The sequence below is a fragment of the Pieris rapae genome, chromosome 21 (assembly GCF_905147795.1).
Source record: "Pieris rapae chromosome 21, ilPieRapa1.1, whole genome shotgun sequence".
Classification (NCBI taxonomy): domain Eukaryota; kingdom Metazoa; phylum Arthropoda; class Insecta; order Lepidoptera; family Pieridae; genus Pieris; species Pieris rapae.
Genome location: NC_059529.1, coordinates 6237716 through 6264274, shown reverse-complemented (window position 1 = coordinate 6264274; position 26559 = coordinate 6237716). Strand labels below are relative to the sequence as shown.

At 34.6% G+C, this 26559-nt stretch overlaps 1 protein-coding gene across 2 annotated transcripts; it reads left to right on the top strand.

The window, feature by feature from the left end:
* The first annotated feature begins 362 nt into the window (after positions 1–362).
* Positions 363–25326, top strand: LOC111003913 (protein jim lovell). Of its 2 annotated transcripts, none has more exons than XM_022274680.2 (3): positions 363–1331; positions 20817–20945; positions 22322–25326. In XM_022274680.2, the coding sequence occupies exons 1-3, from the start codon at positions 614–616 to the stop codon at positions 22969–22971; spliced, it is 1497 nt and encodes a 498-aa protein (XP_022130372.2). In that variant the 5' UTR covers positions 363–613; the 3' UTR covers positions 22972–25326. The 2 variants fall into 2 exon arrangements, with proteins under 2 accessions (XP_022130372.2, XP_022130364.2); XM_022274672.2 differs by having other exon boundaries at positions 20817–20972.
* Positions 25327–26559: the final 1233 nt, after the last annotated feature.

Here is a 26559-nt window from a genome sequence, read left to right as displayed (position 1 = left end):
TCGCCGGCTATTCAATGAACCCTGATAGAAAAACAGATTATCTGCCTACAGGAACTCCAGATGTTCCATATTTTTAATAAAGACGTGACATTTCTTTTATCATTTTCAAATATATTTTCTATATAAGAGAACACATATCGTGTATAATCGTTGAGGCGTTTGGTACTGCTTCCGAGAAGCGGTAGGTATTAGGAAAAATACATAAAGTGTAGTAGGCGTCACGTGTGTAGGTATTCGTGTGACATGTGTGGTGTATGTGGAGGTGGGGTGTGGGGCGGGCGGGGGCCGCAGGGCGGGGCCGAGGGCGGGTCGAGCCGGGCCGTCGCTCCGCAGTCCGCACCATTCGCCTCACGTCTCCGTATCGCGCGCTTGTCCCGGCCGCTTGCTCACTCCGTGCTCGCGACCCGAACGCGTCGCACGTCCGCGTCCACTCTCATCTCGGTCGAGTGCTGTGTAGTGCTTACTTTGACATTCCGAGTGATGCGAACACCGTCCGGGAACACTATCTGAGCGAAAGGGTTGTGCAACGGGCGGAGGGCGGCGCGAAACCGCGCTTGCGCCTGCCGGCACGATAAGCCGCCACACCACATACGCGTCCACACCGGCACGCGAGATGGACGACAAGCCGACCGCCGGCGAGGAGCACTACAGCCTCCGCTGGAACAACCACCAGGCGCATCTGTTACGTTCTTTCGAAGCCCTGCTCCATGCGGAGACGCTCGTGGACGTCACTCTCGTCTGTGCCGAGCGCCGCGTCCGCGCTCACAAAGTTCTACTCGGTGCGTGTAGCCCGCTGTTTCGTCGGATATTCAGCGAAAATCCATGCAAGCATCCCGTGATCGTGCTAAAGGACTTCCAAGGATGGGAAGTGCAGGCGGTTGTGGATTTTATGTACCGCGGAGAGGTTTCAGTGGCGCAAGAACAGCTCGGTACTGTGATACGTGCGGGAGAATCGTTACAAGTGCGGGGCCTGGCAGACCAGGATGTGTCCGAAGCGGTGGAATCTGAAAGATCGCCTGTTGGCAGCCCGCCGACAGGGCCAGCGGCCGTGTCACCACCTGCCAGTCCGCACAGTCCCCAGCCCCGGCGTAAACAGGCAAGACCTAGACGCCGTTCGGGAGAATCAGATACGCCTGAAAACTTGTCTATGCGGCGGTCACCCAGTGGCTTGAAAGCTGTTCGACTATCGCGAGGAAGGTCTCCACACAAACAAGAGCCTGATGAGCCAGAAACAGAAGCCCCACCGCCACCGAGAATGTTCCCACCGCACCAGGACATGTTCCCGCCTGTGCCGCCAGGAGTATCAGCGCTTTCCCTGACACCCCCTCACAGTAAGTTATTTTTACTTAGTTAAAATTACGTCAAAAGATTTGCGTAAACCGCCATCGGTGTAGAAACGTTATTCGAAAGGGAATGGCTGCATATTTGTGATTAATTAATTGATAAGAAGTGTGTTAGTAGCTACTTTAATAAAGTCGAGAAGGTGCCATACAAAAATTGTTTACAAATTTATTAAAATTTACCTTCCAAATTCAATTTGTGTCGGTACATTTAAACGTAAAATAATATCGAAAAAAGTGCTTTAAACTTCGTAATATTGACACATTATAGGTATTAAAAACCTGAAAAAATGGAGGTCACCTCACAATGGCGTTGTGGACGAATAATTATTGAAATAGTAAACAAATTAAATGCAAAAACTGGCCTTGTTCGCTCATTGTCGCATACGATTTCTTTATTTACTGTCAATGTTACAATATACCTAGAATTTAAAAACATTTTGGCTTCTAATTAGAATGTTAGCGGAAACATTTCGTTCCACGAATGCAACCAGCTTTCCATTATCAAATCACCGAACTGAATGCGAAATTACGATTACTTAATATAAATTTATTAACTATGATAACTTAATGGGTGATATCGATAAGTTTATCGATTTATTAAATCACATGTAGGCTTAATGATTCGATTAGTCCGATACAGAGTGTTAACCGGAACCTTTCACAGATAAATTAAGATCACCCATTCATGTGTCGATGGTTTATCGTAAAGAGGTTTTAGTTCGGCCAGCCTATGTCGCAATCGTTCACTCTTCCTGCGCTAAAATGGCAAACTTCATCATTTTGTAACTGTTCTAATTTTAAAATCGTGATGTTTTTAAAGTCCGAATCTAATAAAACTAGGTTTGGTGTAAATTGCGTTTTGAACAATACATCAATTTAAATTTTTGTTCTATTTTAATTTAAAAATCGTTTAAATTATATTTTTCGAAATTCCTTAATACCTAAAGGATTTAAAACTATCAAGTAACACGCATAAGATCGTTTCTGTATAATAATCTTAGCTAAACGTTAATTTTAATGCCAATCGTAAGTATTTGTAAGCTGTTGATAAAATAGGCGCCAACGTCACTTCGAATACAGATAATACAATTTTACATGCATGCACTTCTTAACGTGTGTCGGCGCGAATTTAATAGTTGGCTAACTGCCTTCTAACATTTCTATACGATATATTAACTGATTTTCCCTTGGGGTATTTAAATTCAATAAATTCACATTAAAGATTATTATTATAGCTAATTTACGTAGATTTATTATAAATAATTTAGAAAAACGAATTTATGTAGTAAAATCAATAAATTTGAGTTTGGAGGATTATCTTGTAAATAATTCATTTATAATAAATAAGTACACTTGGAAAATTAGTATGATATAATACTAATGATTTATTTTAAGCAATCCAGCTGTTAAAAATAGTAATACAGTATTAAACAATAAAAAAAATTAGTTTATCATAAAGTTTCGCCATAACTTTGTACCCCAGTTTTGCGTATATGTTGAGTGTTTGATTGCGTCATAATAGTCGGTAGGGTTGTTTAAGGTGCGTAGGGAAACTATGAGGGGTGGCCCCGATCGTTTCCGCACTTGTCAAATTCATTCCAAATTTGAAAATTTGAACTGTTTTGAATATTTAAATTGGGAACGCATCTTAATTTCTTTATTTTAATTCTTTAAAATGAATATCTACCAGAGAGAAAGAATTTCCTTTGTTTGGTAGACAGCTTGTACCTACCTACCTGCCCTAGAAAAAATATAATAATAATTGGTGTTTTAGCGTACGTATGTGTTAAATGATCTGCTAGTTGGATTTTATACCCAAATATGTTACAATTCATAATATAAGTTTGGTTTTCAAAGGTTAACTAAAAACTCAGTTAAAAGTTCAAAAAGCTATGTTTATCCTAGTAAGTTTTAGTATCAAAAGTTTATGTACTTGATATGCGAAACAAAAGCTAAACCCATTCGTAATGTTGATAGATGCAATTTTATTTTATTGTTTCCTTCGTGTGTGATGAGTGGTTGATTACGCTTAATGGTGGCGTAAATGTAATGAAGGGTTGGCTGGCAATCACGCTGTGGGATTATTACGTAAAACTTCTGTAGGTAGTAACCGCGACTAGTCGCAGGTACTAAACACTTAATTTGTTCATTAACAAGATTCCAACTTCAAATCTGTTCAGTGTATGTTCGAAGTTTAAAAAAAAGAGATTCCAAATTTAAAATAAGCAATTTCAACAAAGCAGATTCCAAATATAAAATCTGCGCATATAGTGTTTATATTTTTAGTTCGAAATTCGAAATTTTTGTGTCACGTTACACAGGAAATCAATGTTAATCAATAGAAGATTTACGATCTGTATTACAACTTAAGAATAAAATAAAATTATCATTTCATATACCGTTATAAACGTTGAAACACCATTTTGTGACACTTTACCTGTGATGCGGTGTGCGGTGATGAATTAGGTGATTATTAAATATCAACAACTAAAGCTTCTTAATGAATCTAGATAAAGATTGAAGAATACGTATTTGAACTTGTCATTAATATTATCATTGCAAATAGTAATATTAATAAATAAATACATTATTTAATATTGAAAGGGTTACAAATCTCAGATTAAAATCATAGCTTTTAAATTATTTCACAGCTTTTTATGATAAATTCATAAAATTGTGAACTAATTCCTAAACGACCGGCAACGCATTTACGAGCGGTCTGGTAATGTGGGCGGCGGTACCGCTTAACCTCAGTTGTTTAAAAAAAATTAAAAGCCAATCATAAGAGTTTTATCTCCCACTTGCGACTGCAAATCGTGCGACTAGACACCGTTGCGGGAATAGCCATTCTACTTCCTCATTGTGGCCACTTTGACTCAAGTAATTCGAAATTTGATTTTACCGCTCATTTTTTCATTAGTATTTATGACGGTGTAATGGCAACACTAAATGTTGTCTATTGTTTTATTTCTTAATAGCAGTCTTATATACGATAAGTGAGGTTGTTGAAAGAGGAAAGAGGTTCACGATTAAACAGGTTGATTAGTCTATGTTTGTTTAAGTATCTATGTATAGAATGCATATCTTTTATCTGTTACCATAGATATAGCAATTTAGGTTTTAAAATTAAAATCAGACATTTAAAAATAATAATTCGAGCTATGACTTGTCGTCTTTAGTAACAGTCTGAACAAGTTTGAAAGTATTGGTGCAAAGACGCGATTCGATCCCACGACCCCACGTATGCTACACCACTGCTCTCATAATTTTACGTAGCCTAACGCATCTATGTATTAAGCAAACTTTACTGCTTACAAAAAGCAAGCTCCTCCGAAACAGCTTTAAAGACATAATGAATTTTTGTGTTAATTCGGTAGATCTTCTTCTGATGCCACGTTGTTGCTAAAGATTGGATCATAACCACTTGAATTACAAGATCTTGCACTAGTCCAAAAAGCTCATCTGCTGATTTGACTCCACTCCCGTACGTTCTACAACCATGACTTCTTCTTCTTCTCCGTCTCTTTCCTTGAATATTAGATAGATCCGTCGATAATAGATATATGTCTTAAATATAGTTAATCTGATAACGGTGACATGTTTTTTGGCAAAACGGAGCGATCGAAAAGCGATGTAGGTACTGTAATTATCTATATCAACCCTGTCTCATAGTTCTGTTATCTATGTATTACCAAGAAAAGCCATATTTTTAATTGCGACGTTAATCAATTGTTAACATAGATTCAATGGGCACGCAAGGCCTTCCAATCGGGCACACAACCTTGCTGGGTTTAAGAAAAAAAAACAGAAAAAACTGAATATAACTCCGACATTGACACGAAGACGCTGCGCGCACGCAAGGGTGACTAGGACACATGCTTCTGAGAAATATTAAAACTAAGCGTAATCAATGATGCAGAACTTGTAAAGGTTTAAATCATATTGATTATTTATTTATTTAATAATAAGTAATCAACAGCTACTTATCACATATTATTATACAAAACACAAATACAATACACAAAGCCAAAACAGATTACACAGATTAAATAAAAAACAGAAAACAAGCAAATCCAATTAATTGATAATATTCCAACAATAGTCTTAAGAAAACCCAGATCGTAATATCTCATTGAAGAGATGTATTTAAAACAAAAATCAGCTAGAAACAGTGTTGGCATAGTGGCTTCCACGTGCCACTCTCATTCCTGAGGTCGTAGATTCGATTCCCGGTCGTGCACCAATTCACTTTCTTCCTATGAGCTCATTTAACATTCACTCGAACGGTGAAGGGAAACATGTGAAAAAACTTGCCTTAGACCCAAAAAGTCGATGGCGTGTGTCAGGAGGCTGATCACCTACTTGCCTATTGAATTGACAAATGATCACTAAACAGATACAAAATCTGAGGTTCAGACCTAAAGAAGGTCGTAGTATTAGTTATTATATGTTTTATAACATAAAACACTTATATCATACTCTTCCAAAATCATGGTCACCCAGTTCTAAGATGGCAGCGAGCAGCGCCCGCGCATTTGCATTCAATCGACACCGTTTGTCAGTGGCCTACTTACACTTACCGTTTAAACCCTTTGCATACCCTACTAACGTCTTGTACGTACAAATTATACCTTTGTACGGACATTCGTGTGTCCGCCGTAAACTTATGTCCGTCGCGTTAAAGATTGATTTATGGTTTTAGTTTACATTTATCGAATAGTTTTTTACGTATTTCAGTCAGTAATATCCCGTTAACATTTATTTCGTAATCCATTAGCTAACATAAATTTAATAAGAAAACATAATTATACTTATGATCATAGATGAAATACATTATACATACAAAAAGCTTTATTTACGAAAGGGAAATATCATTAATCAATTTCCGTGTGATCACATTCACCAACATTACCTTGATGTCTGGAAATCTTCCAGAGTCCGTTTCACAAGCCCAAGGCATTTTCTTTTGCGAACTAGCGAACAGTGGAATCGACTACCGGCGAGGGTCTTCCCTGAGTGATACGACCTCCAAAAATTAAAAAGTCGAGCGTACTCCTCCATTAAAGGCCGGCAACGCACCCCCTAAAAATGTGTGTCTATGGGCGACGAATGCCTTTTTGGGCGTCCCGCAGGCTCGTTTGCCCCCCTATTATAAAAAATATATATTTAATGGTTATAAGTAAAATTATTTTATAAAGAGCAGTTGGGCTTCAACGTATGACTTTCATCCTGAGGTCATTCCTGGCTGTGAATCAATGTACTTTTTTTATATTGAAGGTATACGTGAAAAAACCGGAGTGTGAGACTCATATAGCCGACGGCGATACAGGCATTTCTATGACAAGGCATGTATCAGCCTTCTGACTTATACTTGCCTTAAATGTGTTTCAAAGAAAAAACTTGGCCATTAAAAAGAGTGTCGGAGAGTTTATTGCCAGTTCCTCTCTTCCGTACTACGCCCTTACTTTGAGAACTGGCAGTAAATGTAAAATTAGAAGCATGATATTTATTTTTTGACGTTCATAAGTGTTCATGAATGATTTTTGATATTATTTGACTGGATTTTAAATAATTTAAATAATTTTATACAAAAGATCACTTCATTACATACAATATTTAAAATTACTTTTCTAGTTATTCAATAAACTTAAAGTATGGATAGCCTACATTAATTACGTTGTTAGCCCATTGTGACATAAGAGGTGATTTTTTGTTGGCGCCTGCACGTGTGTCAGGTTAATTACATACATTTATAATTACAATAATAGGTTTTGTTACATATAATATTATTGCGTAGTTATTATTGCACTGAGAAAAATCTGTTAAAAAATCCCGGCTGTAGCACGCAATATATATAACGCAAATATACCTTCTCAGCTTTTATAGAAATCTCTAATTTGAATCTTAAAACAGATTAAACAAACTGTCAAAAATAGGCAACCACTCTTTTATCTATGCCACTTGTATCATCTGCGATATAATTCCTAGACTTTATCATTTAACAGAAACAAATTTACGTAATATACAAACTGCGTTGTACAAGGAAGCGTTTATTGGCCGTAAAAGTCTAAATAGACCTTACAAACCGAGGATAAAAACGCTCTTTAGGTCTAGCTAGCATTTGTGTTAACGGCAAATATATCTTCTATGACATATAAAAGATGTATTATTAACATTGAAGACTTATTAAGCAGCGTGCGACTAACTGAGGTCGTAGGTTCGATTCCCGATCGACCAATAGATTTTCTGTCCATCGTTCGAACGGTGTAGGAAATCGTGAGAAAATCGGCTTACCTTAGACCCAAACAATCGAGGGCGTAAGTCAGGTAGGTAGAGGTAAGCTGCTACAACCTATTGATTTTTTTATAAGCAAACGGGCATAAGGCTCTCCGATGTTAAGAGATACCGCCGCCTATGGACACTCTCAATGCCAGAGGCCTCGCGTGTGCGTTGGCGGTCTTTTAAGAATTGGTAAACTCTTTTCTTGAAGGACCCTAAGTCGATTCGGAAATACTTCAGTGGGCAGCTGCTTCCACAAATTGGTAAATTAACAATGATGAAACAGATACAGAAATTAAATCAAATGTATTATGAACTATATATCGAACTCCAGTAAGTGTTAGGCAAAGGCTAGGTCATCTCCGTAACAGACCTATAAAGATTTGTATCGCCACTGGAATTTTGTATATTCATACAAAAAAATTCTGTCTGCATAAAGTCCTCGTACACCATTGGTCCATTTTGTCATTCGCATTTCATAATTTAATTCATTCTGAAATTTGAAGCCTTCTCGCCTAAATAACACATAATGAGTGGGCGTGGTTGTCTAAGTGTTAATTTATATGCATTTCTGGTTTATATAAATTTCCACATGAACTTATTTATACTAGTTATGAAAATTGTTATCGTTTCCCGGTGATTAATAAGATGAAAATAGAAATATTATTTTTATTGTTTTACTGACTTCTGATTATAAGGAAATTAGTACAACATAAATTTGTCTACCAACGTTTAAGTAGGCGTGATTGTAATGATTAAATATATTTATGGAATAGTCTCCGACGCGAAGGAATAATTTTAGATAAAAAAATTACGAGGAAAAATATAGTCCTGTAGGACGCTTAATGATTTATGATAGCTTTGGATCGCACCAGGATAAATTCTAGTTTGGGTATATAAAGTACAATAACAATTTATCTTTTTTTAGAAAACATAAAAATATTATAAGCACAATTATTCTTACAAGTAAAATGCAAATGCCAAGCCAATAAAATGCCAGTACTCAATACGTACGATAAGAACTGGCAATAAACTCGCCGTCATTGTTTCAACCATGTTTGTTGCACATGCAACCATTACAACGTGCTCGTCAATTGGTAAAAAAAATAATTATACTAATTGATTAATAAATAATAAATAAATTATACGTTTGACGTCTATGAGCTATGCTCAGTTTAATCAAGTGAATGATGTGTGGCATCTTATGTAGGTAATCATGAATTTGAACATTTTTATAATTTATTGTGTCACAATATAGAAGCAGTGTTGGCCTAGTGGCTTCTGATTGTGACAGTCATCCCTGTAGTCGTAGATTCGATACCCGGCTGTGCACCAATAAACTTTAAAATATCGTGAGGAAACCGGCTTGCTATACAAAAAGTCGACGGCGTATCAGACAGACAGGCGGCTGATCACCTACCGATTAGATTAACAAATGATCTTAAAAAAAATCTGAGGCTCGGACCTAAATAGTGGTAGCGCCACAGATTTATTTCTTACTTTATTTTATTACACCTTCTTTTATTTTGTATGTAACGTGTTAATGTTAAAACCTCTAAAGATGAATGTATTGTTATTTTTATTGCTTTAAAAATTAATAAAACCATTTCCATTTCCCAAGACATCTAAGAATTTGTTAATACGAATACTTTGCCTAAAAGAATTCACACAATTTACTGTCATTATTGTCACCTAACTTAACTGTCATTACTTGTTGACGTCCATATCTGTCAATTACGCAAATTACAACAATTGTTCGGTATTATACACCGCTTACCCATTGTGACACAGACGTGTGAAAACGACTCATAAATTAACTTTAAAACACCCATATATGCATTAAACTGCGGTCAGAACAGCATTTTATTATCATTATATTGCAATTATCATTAAATTTGAATGGTATCTTTATTTAATCTTTTCTGTTTATTCTTCATTCAAAATCATGAGTTTTATTTCGTCGTAGATTTGTTCGTTCCAAAAATTCCTTGTTCAATACAATTGTATTGAAATAGCGCGTTCCTCCTAACGCAAAAATATAGTGTTAGCTTTATAGTTTAGTCTAGATTTTCTGTGCCATGCCTTAGCCTATCATAAATTATTATGCCCTCGAAAACTAATATAAGTTGTAATATTTTTTTGTTTAAGAAACTCAAATTATAGGTTTTAGGAAATTACTACGAAATTGTTAACGAAACACAGTAGGTAAGTAACTTTTAAAATCGTGTTCAAAAGCTGCAATTTAAATTCTAAATATTTAAAAAAAAATTGAATATCCCCCCTTAACAATCAAATTGCTTGCGTGGAAACACTAGTAGATAAATTTTAATCACTACAAAAAACTGTATTCAGTAAAGAACAAAAATGTTACGTAAGCATGTAAGTCTAGGAATGTATTGCGAATGTGTACACAGCTTTAGCACATTCATAAAGCTAATTGGATGATGTGCGTCGAGCTTAAAGCATGTATAGTAAATTATACTTTACGATCTTCGTTTGTTATCAATATTGAAGGCTTGAATTATCTTCGGATAATGCGTGTGAGCATATTTTCTCTTTTCACATTATTACGCGTGATATTCTGTTTTTTTTAAGTTACAGAGGAAACCGGGGAGTTAAGTTTTATCGCCCATAGATACTGATATTTCCAGTAGACTCGCAAATGCGTTGCCGGCTTTTTAGAATTGGTACGCTTTCATGAAGGACCCTAAGTTGATCGTTGGGTACTTGCCTTAAAAAACGCTCAGTTGTGGAACGACAGACGTCTATGTAATAGGACTTTCATATTCTGCCTGGACGTCCGATGATAAAGCTCATCTATTTTAATTTCATACTATTTTAATCCAAACAACTCTCCTCAGTTTAATGCGGTAGCAGATGCAATTCGATGCCTGTTAATATAACTAGGCCGAACAGAATTCGGCTTATTGACGTTTAAATTTCACCAGAATTGATAAAATCAACACAAATTGGAAAGAAAGCTGCTTATGCAAATCTACAATAGTAAATTACATAGCTATTTGCTCAGATCTCATGCCCACATTCCCATCATGCAACCGGAACTCGAATCACACATTACATTAAATTTATACGAATTTAATAACCACCGAGATGCCATTGTTCAAGCTGTGCATGTGAAAAAACGATTTTTGTTAACGATAAAGAGGTGCCGACACAGTTCTAGATTGATGTACACCTACCCGCTGTGAGCCAGGCAATATAATTAATATCCATAATCCATTCCTTATACAGCTCCCTTTCACTCGATATTGCGATACCAGTAGCGATGTATCGTCATATTCCGAGACCAATTCCGTTAAATCTGAATGAATGGAACGAAATAAGATCACGGGTGAACCGAGTGACCGACACGAACAGATCTCCCAGCGATAAATAGAAAAAGTTGGAAAAAAAGTACGTGTCATGCAGCGTGTGCTAGGCAATTTCATGGCATGGGAATGCCGGGCTGAAAGCAATTAAATCGAAATACCACCAAAAAAGTTCAATTGACACGTGAAATCGTCGAGCGAGCATTGTGAGCGAATCTTTTTGATTTCGTTCACTTGATCTTCAAATGAACGAAGTGATTGAAATTTTGACAAAGTCCCCTCAGTGCAGAATGCAGATTATATTTGGCTGACGCCGAAGTTGAAATTCATCAGTGATTTATATTATAATGGAAATAACATCTTTTAAAACGCAATTTTCTTAATTAAATTGGTCTTAATACTCAAAACAGATCAATACTGTGTATCTGATATTTAAAGAAAAATATAATTATCTTAAAGGTAGCTTTTGTTCGCCCATAATACGGTCGTCTAATCGAATCTGGCTTCGACTAATAAAATATTAAAACGAGTTTTTTATTGTAATTTTTATTAAAGAATAAGTTTTATAGTATCGAAATCTTTGTTTGTATAATTTTGTAATAGAAATATAGTCTATTAATTTATTTATTTAATCTTGTATTTATTTCGCTAAAGAAAATCTTGTTTGATTGATATAGCTTGTTAGGATTGATTACATTAAAAATTTAGCTTCACAAGAAATCCTATTTGTGTTAGAGTGCTTCATTACGTCACATATTAATTATTGTTTAAGATTATATTAATGAAAAGATCGCGGACATAATAATCATCCTTGCAAAAACAAATTCATTCATCAGAATTATTTGTTGACCTAAGATATAAAGAAGTATTCATAAACATAATACATCTAATTATAAATTTAAAAGTTATTTATTTCAAATAGAACGGGCTTTTGAAAATTTTTATTTTATTCACTAAAGTCCTTCTTAGTTTGTTTACGGCTTTTCGCCAACTATAGCTCACTTCAAGTTTTAAGTCAAAACAAAAGTTTTCTGCCAACAAAAAGCCTTATTGAAATCAGATTACAATGTGGGTATCGCAAAATACAAAGGGAAACCACAGACGTTTGTATGTAACCACATTTTGGGGATTATTTTTGACATATGTCAAGTGTCATCAATAACGTAAAAGTTTTTATAAAGCTATAAAACAAATACGGGGCTATGGCGTCTTTTGTTTTTGTAAGCCACGTTCTTAACGAACATTTAAAAAACTAATTAAAATAAAATGGATTATTCTGTTACAATTATGTAATTTGTAAGGTAATCCTTGAATTAAAAACCACGGCCCATGAAACATGCTTTAACTCATTTTTCTGATGTCATAATATATTCTGATGTTTTTTTAATAATTAAGTAATAAAGTCCTAATAAGGTATGATAATTCGTTAATTTTGTACCAAGAAATAGGATTACCAAATACATTATTACCTTCCAAGTACAATTAGTGACACTCGCATGATTCACATTATGAGTCAGCCATCTTGTGGCCAACCACACACGTAAACAATTTCGTATCAATATTTTTTGTCTATTGAAATTCTCGGAAGAAGTTTTAATATCTGGCTTATAATACTTTTGAGTGTTGACCGTTATGTTAAAAAAGGTTTTAACTGGTGCAAAATAAACTAGACGCTGAGGGAAAAAATTGACGGAAACAGCGAGAAAGTCTTGTACTTCCGCGTACGAGTAAAATTAATATTAAGATGTAAACTGTTTCAGCCAACTTTAAAATAAATAAATTCAAATAGGAAATAAAACACATTTTTATATTTTATTTATTTTTGCTCTCAAACATTACAAATGTAACAATCAGATACTTATGAAAATATCTAGAAAGGATAATTATACACGTTTGAAAATTACATGAGAACTAAGAAGGCGCGAAAATATCCACCCAGTCATCAGATGCCTGCTTAATAAAGGCGCCACGCGATTATAACGAAAGCTTCATACTGGTACATTTTTCTATCACTTCGTCATCACACAGTTCCACAACTGAGGGTTTTCTAAGGCATTTTTTGCCGCGCACCACCGCTATGTGAGACCAGTTTCCCACTGAAGTATTTCCGAACCAATTCGACTACGGGTCCTTCATGAAACGCGTACCCATTCTTCAAAGGCTGGCAACGCACTTGCGAGCATTCTGGCAATGTGAGTGTCCATGGGCGGTGGCTAACATGAGATATCTATTAAAAAAACACAACAACAAAAACACTGGATTTATCATATATCCAAAATTGGAAACTCGTTATAGTTAAATACTTTGAGCTATAAATTAGCGAGACGAATTTAAGTACGATAATTCCAAATCGACTTACGAAATAACCTAACGAAATAATTACTTGTCATAACAAAGGCACGATAATTAGGTCTCACATCTATAATTTCATAATATGTGAACATGCGTTACGTATGTATGATGTAATTAGTAAATGATAAAATCTAATGGATTTTAATTGTGTACGAGCTTTGGCGGCTTACCGACAATATTCAGATTAATTTGATAGTTTAGAGAGTTTTTAGTGACGTGCAACTATATCACAGCCTTTTTTTTTTACTTGGGGAAATGTATTGCGCATACCCTTCCGCGGCGCGACTGCTTGGTGCAGAAGAGTTATGTGGGACTCGCCATTGTGCATACCCACTAAAACCCCAAGGTACCACCAACAATCGCCTTATGCGGGATGCGGTAACAGCAGAGCCTTATCCGCTTCCCGACATGTTCTTCACGCCCATTGTTGGTTTGTGAGGATGCTTGACACAGCAAGCATCTTTCACAGACCGGGCCATACGCATTTACAAATAAACTATATCACAGCCATGCCAACCATAGTTAACTAATGGCTCCAGTGCCTATCTCGTCAGTCGGTAGCTCATGTCAGTGTCGTGGTCAGCAAGGAACATCTGGAGCAATCTGTTTCCACCAGTTTCTGTCCAGCGTGTCTCTTATGACAGTTTATTGTTTTGAGGACAATTAGTTTTTCACTTGATCCGCCACAACGGGCGCGTGATATTTTGCATTCTGTGTTAACTGACGAACAGTTTCTCCAAGTTGTTATCGAATATATATATATATATATGATTTCGGACATAGAAAATTGTTACAACATTCTTAACTAATATAGTAATAATAATTTAGATATTAAAGTAGTAAGAGAGGAAATTGTAAATACTGTATTCGTTTTTGTGTGTTGGAAATTATATTATATGCATTCATTATTAAAACAGTCTTCAGTATAGCCAATACATACTCGTAAATCTAGAACGAACTCAGACAGCAAACGCTGGATTAGTTTCCTGTTTCATAGGTAAACTTTAATATTTTTTTTTATTATTATTTTTTATTTTTATATATGATTCTTTACTGAGACATTACGAGCTACCTTAATACTAATAAGTAATTGAAGTCTAAAGTAATTTACTAAAAGTATATTTAACATAATAACTGTTCTTGCCTTTTTAATTATGTTTTATTTATAAAATTGATGAATGTTTATTACACATACATTAAGCTCATTATGATGCTAAACGCCGCGAAAGATCGTATCGTAAAGCCTAACACAAATTAAACTAAAAAAACACAAACAATTACTAAACGTAATCGAATTATATAATCTTTATAAAGAAGTCAATTCACGAATAAATCAAAAATATTTAATTTAATATTAATTAACAATAGTGACTTTCAACTCCCAAATCGAATTCACAAGCTTATTTTTACAATAAGATTGTAATTTCACACACAAAATGCATTTTGTTTACTTGGAGAAAGCAACGGATGTAATCATGTAATCGATTTTTATTTGTATCGCGCCAAATCGATTTTTGCCACAATCGTTTTGGCGCCTACATGATTACATACGGAAGCGCGTGATTGGTACAGACTATTGCCACAGATAATGTGCGGTTTTGTATTTTTAATCTGTGGTTGTGAAGGGTGTAGTCTATTTGAATGTCTAACCTGACCAAAAAGTTTAAATATAAGATAATCTTGTACATGTTATAAAATATTTATACGTTTATGTTCTTATTATTTACAATAAGTATATGTAACTTTTGTTTCATTGAGATTGATTAAATTTAATAAATATTTAGATTTATTCCTTACCAGAATAAATATTAAAATCAAAACTGCTTTTATTTGTAAATACTGCTCCGCCTATTTTTAAGTGGATTAAAATATTAGCGTAAGAAACTAAGATCCAAGAACAATTACACATAATAGAACACACACTTTACTTTGGACAAGACATGGACAATAAGAAAAAAATATTTTATATATATTATATTATTTGGACAGAGTTAATTGCATCGAAACTGCAAATAACTGTTTGAAACACATTAATGCGATGTAATGATAAGGTTTTTTGAGAAATCTGCTTAAGAACAATGACTTTCTCACAATAATCTGACCGAAAATCCATTTCAATAGCAATTGGATCAAATTAACAACTGTGTGGGACCGCTCCCGCGTGTGTGTTTTACTCATATTATGGTTGCCAGAACAAAAAATGCACCGTATTGCCATTATAAAAAACCATTTGCAACAAACCACAAAATATTATTTATAACGCAGATAATAATAATACACTTAATTCATAAATATAAATTTCTGGCTCGTAATTATAGCAAACACCGAAAATGCTCAAGACAGTCGATTCTGTAATAAAAAAATATTTTATAATCATTCAAGTGGCAACCCTATAATGATTACATACCATACGTCCGCGTATGTTATAATTATTGAATGAAATAAATGAGTTGAACCAATTTATTTGACGTCGACAAAAGAACACAATGAGAGAAAACTGTTTTGTAACTGATGCTTGTAATATTCTTAACCTACATAGGTATAGTAATAATAATAATAAAAAATTAATAGAATATTCAAAAAAAAGTTTGGTTATTGTGGCAGTGTACCATAACGCTGGCAAAATATCCTCGCTGTATTCTTATTCGTTGAGCGAGAAAATCTCTGAGGTCACAAGTATCTACCAGGCGCCTTCAATCTTAAATGTACACTTAACCCCACGGCCCTAGAATCTAGAGACCGGACTTTATTTATAATTATTTTAGATTAAGTTCCTGAAGAAGGCTTGATATGTATAACGCGATGTATATACAATTGTATAGCGTGATAAAGTAAATAAGTAATAAATGATAATTGCTATAATACCTGACAAGTTAGCGTCATTTGATGTAGAAAACGTTTTTTTTTTTTCCAAAAACAAACCTTTCCATACATTCAAATACTAATTGAGGTGTAATTTAAAGGTAGGTAGGAAGGTTTTAAAGAAATGTAGAAATACATCTGTGACATATTAAACACGTAATTTAATATGAAAATCATACAAATTTAGTCTAAATAAAAACTTAAACACTATCCGACAATAGTTATATAATCATTAATTTATCTTATATAAACAACTACCTTGCAGTATCTGTTATTTGATTATCTGTGAATCTAATAGGCAAATAGATGATCAGCCTCCTGTGCCTGACACACGCCGACTTTTGAGGTCTAAGGCAAGCCATCCTCGCGATGTTTTCCTCCAAAGAACGAATGTTAATCACGCACTTAGAAAGTCTGTTATTGTACAGCCAAGACTCGAACCTTCGACCTCAGGAATGACGCACGCTGAAGACTAGACCAACACTGCTCATCTAATGTAATTAACAATCTAAATACCGTCTTAATTAATGACTTACTAGGTATTGTTCACCCAGAACCGATTCATAATTAAAGCCGCATTGTAAATTAATTTTTATTGAGTCAAGGTGTATTTATTTTCCTCTACGTATCAGCTACCTGTACCCTCCATGATTTATGCAAAGAGGTTTTATGCGACACGCGATATAAACAATGCAAGGAGGAACTATGGCCTAGAACCTACTAATCACTCACACTTAACAATAGATAACCCAATTGGTTACATTACTTTCGCGTCCTTGGCTATATCATGTGATCTATTGTATCGACATCGACACTGAGATTAGCGATAATTAATGCTGATTCCATACGACCTAGATTCGGCTCCGCTCGATAAAGTTAATTTACAGTTATAGTTGTAAATCTCGTTGCAAAATAAACGAGCACGCGCCTGACCACAGACAACGCGAGGTGACTCCCACAAGGTAGCGTCACACGCCGGCGACCTTCGTATGTGCCATGAATGACTTGGCTATATGTGGTGTGGGGTACTACACGGCGGGTGGAACGCTAACCCCTTACGCGCCCGTAGCTTTCCCTCTCTATAGGGTACGCATGTTCACAACACGCGTGATTCAGCGACGGAGAGGGTTAAAACTTTTGTGTGAATGAACTCTGTTTGACAAGGGCTTCTAACTTTCGATTTCGCATATGGGGCGATCGATAAACTTTGTTTTACTACTCCGTTTGAACGTTTTATGTTGGACATAAACACGATAGGTTCTGAATGTTAAGTGTCCAGTTTGCGGTGTCGATATATAATTATATCAAGTATGTTTAATAGAACTATACTTCACAAGTGAAAAATTACAATTTGACATTTTCCGCAATTGTTTATGGTCGACTACTTGTCGATGGTTAGAAATTAGAATTAGAAAGCACAAAAGTTTCCATCTAATTGACCGCAAGATCGACGCCATTTTTATTAAAAAATATTAAATTCTTTTATCTTATATTCTATAAATTCATTTGAATTAGATCAATGAAGCATCAAAGATATTGTTTTATATAATGATCATATCTAACTCCAATGCACTAAGGAGCCATTTCGTTTATAAACTGACATAAAACAAAACGTGAATATGAGATGAATTTCATATTCACGTTTTCTTTTATGAATCTTTTCATAGCCTTTTTAGAGATGGCACCAAAATACTTTCATTCAGGTGTAATTCACACATCATAAACTGAATAAGATTCTTTCATTTTTTTACTATATATTAAGTACGCAACAAACAATCAGGAAAGATAACATTTCAAGATAGTAAGTCTATTAAAAAAAAACGTCGATTCATTAATAGTTTTAAGCAGATCATTCCAAGCCCTGACCACACTTTATATCTAATTATCTAAAAACAATTAGACTTGTTTATATGAATTAACTTTTTCAACATCCGGTATTTATACAAATTTGTAGAATAATAACCTAAATCCTTAGGCGTAATATCGTTTAAAATTCATCCAATTTCCGTAAGAGTGGATATATCGACACTTGTAATTATGCAAATATCGAGTGGCCATAACTAGTGACATGTTTTAACGACTCCCGCGCACTCGGATAGCCTATAAAACACAACGGAACTTTATTTAAAATTAATTGTAGGTTTAATATTGATTTATATAACATTTAATGCGATACATGTTCTCGGCGCGCCTTAAAATAATATTATTTTCGGATGTTAGGCTAAATATGAAATAATGAAAATTTGTAATCTGTATTGTGTCTGTCACGGCTAAAACAGGCAATAAACTACATTTAAAAAATCTATTTAGGATAGAATGGCTGTATCAGTAATTTCCACAGATAAAAGCATGAAATTAAGCGCGAGTGACGTCTCAGTGAAAAGGTTTTTTATCATACAATACGTCAATGTCAAGTTTCTAGCCCCAACATGTGAATCAGTCAAAACTGAATTTTCTTATGATGACAATAAAATTAGAAGTCTGATATGACCAGATCAACGCCTTATTAAAGATTTCACATATTGACAAATATGACACTTGTCATTGAAACATGTCAGAGTCATATCAATTAGAAACACAACATAGAATTGGGTAACGCAAATCTAAGTTATTTCTTAACATGCTGAATATCGCAGTGATAGAAAACATCGTGAGAAAAGCGACATACTTATTTGTAAAATTATAGTTGAAGAGTTTTTGTGTGTTTATGTATAAATCTCAGTTCAAATTGAAAATTATATTTGTCCATTTAACGACGAAGAAATAATGCGGGTGGATCGGGCGTAATACGTAAAACTAGACAAACTTTTTCGGACCCATACGCACAAATTGTGTAAGCGGAGCGTAATTCCAACAACCGATATTTATATAGAATCGGGAAATAACTAATATTAGGTATCACGACACACGCATTAATTGCGAACAGTTAAACACAGGTATACTCAACTAGTTAATGATATAGGACCCAGACAAACTATAAAGGAAGTCTAGTTTATTGAGAAAAACGAGAAAGTGCTGTAATGTATGTCGATTTGAATAGTTTTATGTCTTTCCTGTTAGTTATCTGAATAGTGTTGTCGTTCCACCAGAGTTTAATTGGCATAATGGTATCACCTTACCGACGAAATTATAATTGTGTTTGATAACAAAGATATAGACAGCAAATTAATCATTTTACGAATTTTACTTAGATTCAAAGGTCGGCAACACACCCGTTAGTGAGTACTTTAAAACGCTTGTTTGCTTCTGTCCTATCTTTTTTAGATCTTTATAACTAACAATACATAAAGAAAAATTTGATTCAATACAACTATTTTTACCAAGTTTTAAAAGTCGGCGACACATGCGTAAGCGGTTGGTGAGCACTTTAAAGTGTCACGCATGTACTTTAATTTTTTGTATAAAGCAAAAGCTATTAAAGCCTGAAATTAAAAAAAACAATACGATTTATAACTAATAAAACGAAATGAGGTTTGAATATGAAAAAACTTATCACAGTTCTATAATCTATACAAAACGAGTCATAGCAGGATTTATCTGTGGCGAGATATATTCTGTATTTGAAACAAGGTATCGATTTGTCGCTTCGGACAGACGACAGCGCGGAGCTGCAAGATCGCATTTTATTTATTGTACCTTCATAGCTAGTTGGTTTACGGGCGTTGCACGTAAAATAGTTTTATCCTACGGATGTTAATTTAAAAGCTATTTCACCGTTTTTCTATTGAATTTCAACTTTGTATTGAAAAATCGATTTTGACATTCTAAGCGTTCAGTATTATATGCCTTTTGCCCTTTTTATAATAAATTTCAAATGTTATAAATAATACCATGTTTTACTTATTCTTTTATTTGTTAAGGTACGCTATGTAATAAATAATGAATTTACAATGTCATTTTGTTACTACAATAAAGTTCACAAAAGAAATTACGACGTCACATGAATTAATATTTAGCGTATACAATAATTATAGAAAATAATAATCTTATGTCAACTTTTCTACATTACTAGCTTAAACTTCTATAAGTTAAAATATGTTTTATGTGCCATATGGGAGCGAGAATAAACTATTTAATAAATAGTTAAAAATTATAGTACCTACGTATAATATATGTAAATAGTTAAGAGATTATTATATCGTGAAATTCCTTATTGTAAATAATCTAACACTTATTTATATATCGTAACTGCAAGAAACACGTTTATAATAATATAATAAATTCGTTTATGCAATAAAATGTGAATGCCATCTACCGGCGAGTAGCGTAATTGCAATGAAATAGGTATTTTCTTGATTAAAATCAGGTGTGTTGTGGTTTAGTAATAAAATCAAGTTGAATTATATATGTTTCATTAAAACTACGAGCAATCAGTTACCGCCCACAATTAGGTAACTCGTTCCACGACAACTTTAACAGTTATTTCAATATATTCATTTAAATATCAAAATAATTAGAAAACCTTATTCTAAACATTTAACTAACCTAACCTAACCTCACCTTAAATAAATGTTTAAAATCTTAATATTTCCGACATTTCTTTAAGGAAATGGTTCTGTTTTTGATATAATATCTTTTTTTTTATGTCATATGCCAACTATTGCGATGCAACGAGCGAGCGATAAGATTATCAAGACATTTTTTGTTTCAGTGTTCGGTATGGACTCTCCATTGGGTCTGTTCCCCCCCGGTATGGAGCACAAGATGTACCCCCTGATGGACGTGGAGCACCGGCCTCCCCCCCTTGACGCTCAGCTCTTCACCAACGTCAAGAAGAAATGTGGGTTACACTTATATCCTACTCATAGTAAGTCCCTTTTATCTTGTGGCCAACCTTTGCTTATTTTGTATCTTTCATCACCGAAGTTTCCTCAAAATGATATTCATTTAAAATGATAATAATATCCTAAATTTCTTAACTAAATTAAAAAAAACTTCTTCTTCTTTAGTGCGTAAAAAAAAGGCTCCTTCAACTATATAAATTATATTATTTACCAACCGTCTACAAACAAAAACATTCATAAACTACAATTGTCTTAAATATATTGTGTACTTCTATTACAAGGCAAACTAAATCAGCCAAATTAAAACACTGTATTAACACTGATTTGGTTTTTAGAAGGTTCTATTACCAATACAAACGTGTGAAAGTGTAACTAATTTTATTTCAATCTTCGTAAGTAGTGGCGTCTTAAAAACTGCGCACGAAAAGTAGGTTGGCCACAACTTGGTTCTTATTTCTAAGTAAAAACGAGATAAGTGTAAAAACCTCGTTAGTAAAAGGCGTAGATAAGTAAGACAGTTTGGCATTCGTCTAGAAGCTTCGATCGTAAGATATCACCAACTGGTTATACCACGCAGTATGTTAACGACGTTGCGAAGTATCCAAAGCCGATCAAACAATAGTTATTATGCACTAGAACTAATAATAGCATACGAGCTGCAACCGTGTCCCGACACATATCTCGTCGTCTTGCAATCACATCGCGCATAATGTTAAACGACCATTGTTTCCCGGTGAATGTTTATTAAGACGATCTGATACTGTATCTCATAGGAACAGATGCCGAGTCAAACGTATGCTCACAATAGACCTCTGTCAAGCTCCACACACAATAGCCCACTCGATCGATTAGCGCCCATCGACGTCACATGCACGTAGATGCTCCCCATCAAATGCCGACAAGGTCCCATTTCGAATGCAAAACGCCTTTTAATATCCCGCAATGAACTCGCGTGACCTACGCGATTATTAAGAATACTCATTGGAATTATCTGATCAGAACCGAGTTAACGTGATCCGTCGAAATTACAACTATAAAGTTGGGGGCGACGTCGCCGTATGTACGTTCTTTTTGACAGAACCGCCTTAATAGGCGCGTGCTCGCAACGAATTAATGACGGATCCCGGCGTGTCGCCGCAACCCGCTCATTTCGGTCGTGTGTCGACTGGTATTGCCATTGCTCAACTAAAACACGGTTATTAGATAGTTGTGCCGCATTACCGGGGCAATGTTGCCGCAGTTGCTGCCCGCACGGCACATGTCGTGCACTGATACAGTCTGCATTTTTCTACCCGAAACTGTAAACCATAATTAGCTCAGTTATTCGACATGAAGTTTTTCACATTTTTTAATGTAATGTTCTGTTGTACAGGGCGACCAAAGGGACAGCACAGTGCGCCGCGCGGTGGACCACCACGCTCCTGGACAAACGCTGAGCTCACAGAAGCCCTTCAGCACGTGTGGAATAAGAAGATGACGACGAGCCAGGCGTCAAGAATATTCGGCATCCCATATAATTCTCTTCTCATGTACGTTCGAGGAAAGTATGGAAAAAGTTTGAAATTAGAGCAGCTAAGAAAAGACTGTATAGGCGGGCCTTTAGAGGTGTTAAATTTAAATTCCGGTAACAACAACAACAACCATCCATCAAGCAAACACAGTGTCAAAGAGGAACAGCATCAGAACATAGGCCAACGACCGGCGAGCTCCGAACCTGATATCTCCTCGAATCCGATGTTCAACCCCTTCCAACAGGGCTTTTACCCTGAATTCCCACCAGGATTCCCCATGCCGCTGAACATGCTCCACCTGTTACCGCCCAGTGATAAAGCAAGAGAACTATACCAATCCATGCCAATGGCTTTGGACTCTCTGTCTGGAGTGGCCAAGGAGGAGGATTGCAAGAGCGACCGATCAAAGGAAAACTCAGCTGATGAGGAGGGCGATACGTATCGTGCTCCTTCACACCCGCCCCACCCCCCGGACAACCGCACTCTTCTTCATCACAACGGCCAGGATTAAACTTAATATGACTTAGTTAACATTAGATTCCGTACCTCCTCTATTTTTCCATAATGTGGTTTTTTCTTTGTGAATGTGACGGTTAGACTGAAATTGTCTTCGTATACCAGACTCTGATTTGGTTCTCGTGCAATAATGTATAAAGACGTATGAACTGGATTATGCTTTTACAATTTCAGTTTCACTCGGCGTAAAGAGGTCGTGATCTCCAAAATTAGTTAAATTGATATTTAATGATGTGTTAATATTGTAAATGTATTTAAATCGCGCATGGTATGGGCGATATTTATTGATCTGAGGTGTGCAATAAGTATGAAAGTCGTTGTGATTGTTATCGGCGGTCGAGTCGACGTGCTCTCTTTATTGTTGAGATTCCATTCTGACATTCCATTTTAATTATTTTTAGATAATATTTCATATCACTGTAGAATATGATTTTACTGTATATTTTAACGTATTCTTGCCTGTAAATTGTGTTATCCCAATGTAAATATTATGTTAAATGTGCGAGTTGACTCTCACATTTTCACCAAAGTTTGTAAAATAATTCGTAATGGTAGGTATTAATCGATAAACAATTTTAACTGTACATAGTTACTATAAAATTATTGGGATATTAAAATTTAATTAACCATTAGATAAGGTGACATATGTGTCTAAAATGGTAAATAGTAGTTTATTTGTAATTGTTGTAGTATTAGTGAATGAAATCGGTGAATTGCTAGGCTATCGTGCGTGAGCACACTTTCGGAGGCTGCGACGCACTGCTCACAAACCCAACCATAAAATAGGAAAATCAAATTCAATGTGATCCCACAAATTATAGGTTATGTCATGACGAGTTACCGAAGCGCATAATCTGTGCACCACAACGTATAGCGATGTCATGTTAACGTAGCGAGCTTTGAGCTCGATACCGATGCGGAAATCGTGATCCCAAAGCTGAGATGTGCCCGCAACTATTCGGGTGGTCCTGATTGCGTCGTGACGTAAGCAACTTTATGATTACAGATTAAAAATACAAAGAGTTGATTATCAATAATAAGATGACGACAGTGCGCGCCTAGTCTAGACAAATAATGTATCTGCACTCAATGTTCAAATAAAAAGGAGCTTTCGAGATTTTAGTGAATAATGAAAGTTTAGATTAAAGGTCGAAACCCTTCTGGCTTTAGATAATTGTATACAATCATTTCGTATTAAATATACAGTGATTTATCACACCCTAACATACGTTTCTTGAGTTTCCTTATCCATCACTTCATGTTTTAATATAGATATTCAAAACTGCAAATCTCTTTAACAGAAGACTGAACACTATTTTTGACTCTATTTTGTATGTCTGTATATTTCACAAATTCACAGATACCAACAGCAGTGAGCACATAGTATACAGTGGTTCGTCATTTAACAATATATCATTACAGGGATTTTATATATAACGTTATTAGTGTTCTTATAGTTTAATGAATTGCTTTTAAAATTTGTTTATTACATTCATGTATTGATATTCATGTTTCGAATCCATAACTTTGACTTGCGAATTGAACACTTAACTTCGTTCGCATTTTCGTGTGTCCACATCGCAAATATATCTATAGATTTCTATAGTGATGTGCCAAAAATATTATGCTTATTATACCTGACTTCCTTCCTTTTGTGATTCGTTATTTTTTTAATTGTAATTCGTACAAATTCAGCAGTATTAGAGTGATTTTGTTAAAGTTTTAATTGAGATATTTTAATTAAGTTTTGTTATTTGTTACGAGCGACGGTATGAATTATATTTAGTGTAAATCATGAATCTCATTTGTTGCGTCGCAATAAACCAGTTGCTTGACTGTTACGTTAGGTCCTGTGACTTCCTCACATTTCCTACAATGTTGAATTTGCAGTTTTTTTTTTCATGTAGTTTTATCAGCACCTTCAAATTTTCTGAGCCAAATTAAGGACGTAATTTAAATAGATATTAAGCGTTTAATACTAAGTTGATTATGTGATTGTCTTAATTTTAGTAGAATCAAAATATTTAGTTCCTTCAATTTTGTTACTATTTATAAATTGTAATTAAAATGATTTAGCTTTTAGAATAATTGTTCACTCCGATAAAGAGTATAATTAAATATAAGTTATGTAATTTTTGTTGTACTTTGCCTAATATTAATTACAAATTAAATTAAAATAATATCGTTACATTAGAATGTAAAAAAGATTATCTATTTGATCGTAAAATAATGCGAAAAAAATATTTATGTTCTAGTACCATTCTATCGTGTAATTTAAATTGAAATGATGGAGCGTTGTAGTTAAATTCGTTTACGGTCACCGACGTAAATTGTAAAAATAAAATTTCGAAATACCAGTGCGATGTTTTATTTACTCACTCCTTACTGAATATGACTAAGTATACTTACGAAAATTATATTAAAATTACCAAATTACCAGATTGTTATACTAAACATGTTCACCGACATAATGTTTAAAGAACTTTATTTCTCATTACAAAAACAGAAATATTTTATTTACATGAGAAACTTAATATTAATATGTATATATTATATACGAGCGAGATACACGTCGCCATTAGCCGTAACAATTTTAGTCAGCTATGTTCATTCTAACATGCATCTTTAATGCCTTTTTGAATTTGTCAAACACTCCAATATTGCGAATTTGAGATGGTAATTGGTTAAATAATTGCACACCCTCATACCTAATAGATTTCTTCAAATAATTTGTACGCGGCTTCGGTAAGATAAGCAAACTCGCTCGACGAGTATTGCGTGTCGTTGTGTGTTTGATTTTTTTAAACGACAAGCAACTATGGATAGAGTTATTTAAAAATTTTTTTATCAAAATACAGGTGCTATATACATACAGTTGTTTAATTGTCATAATTTTGGTTTCTTGGTAGATTTTATTAGTCGGTGTTAAAAAATTGTATCTAAATAATGATTTTATTAATTTATTTTGTAGTGTTTGTAAGTTAGAAATTATGTTTTTACATGCCGTACCCCATATTTCAATTATATAATATATGAAATGTGGCTTGACTAAACAATTATAAATTAAATGACGTACGGATTGAGGAATACATTTTGATATTGACCAAAATCTGCCTATAAGTGATTTTAGTTTGGTAATTATGTGTGATATATGAAAGTTCCACTTTAAATATGTATCTATTTTAAGACCCAGATATTTTTCCCATTTTTTGTTAGTGATTTCAACGTCTTGAACTTTTAACGGTTGAAACATAGGAATGATTTTATTTTTTGCTCTGAATATTACATAAGATGTTTTTGAGATATTTATGGTTAGCAGATTTTGTTGAAACCAAGAATATAGAGAATTTAGGTCTGACTGAGCTCGAGCAACCATAGTCTGGATATTTATACCGAAATAAAATAAGCAGGTGTCATCAGCGTAGAGAGTGATTTGGCCATGTAAACCGAGCTCGTGAATGTTATTAATATATATTAAAAATAACAGTGGACCCAGTATAGACCCTTGTGGGACGCCGCATGTTACTGGTATTTCTGAGCTTTGAGCATTACCTATTTTGACTATCTGGGTTCTGTTTGATAG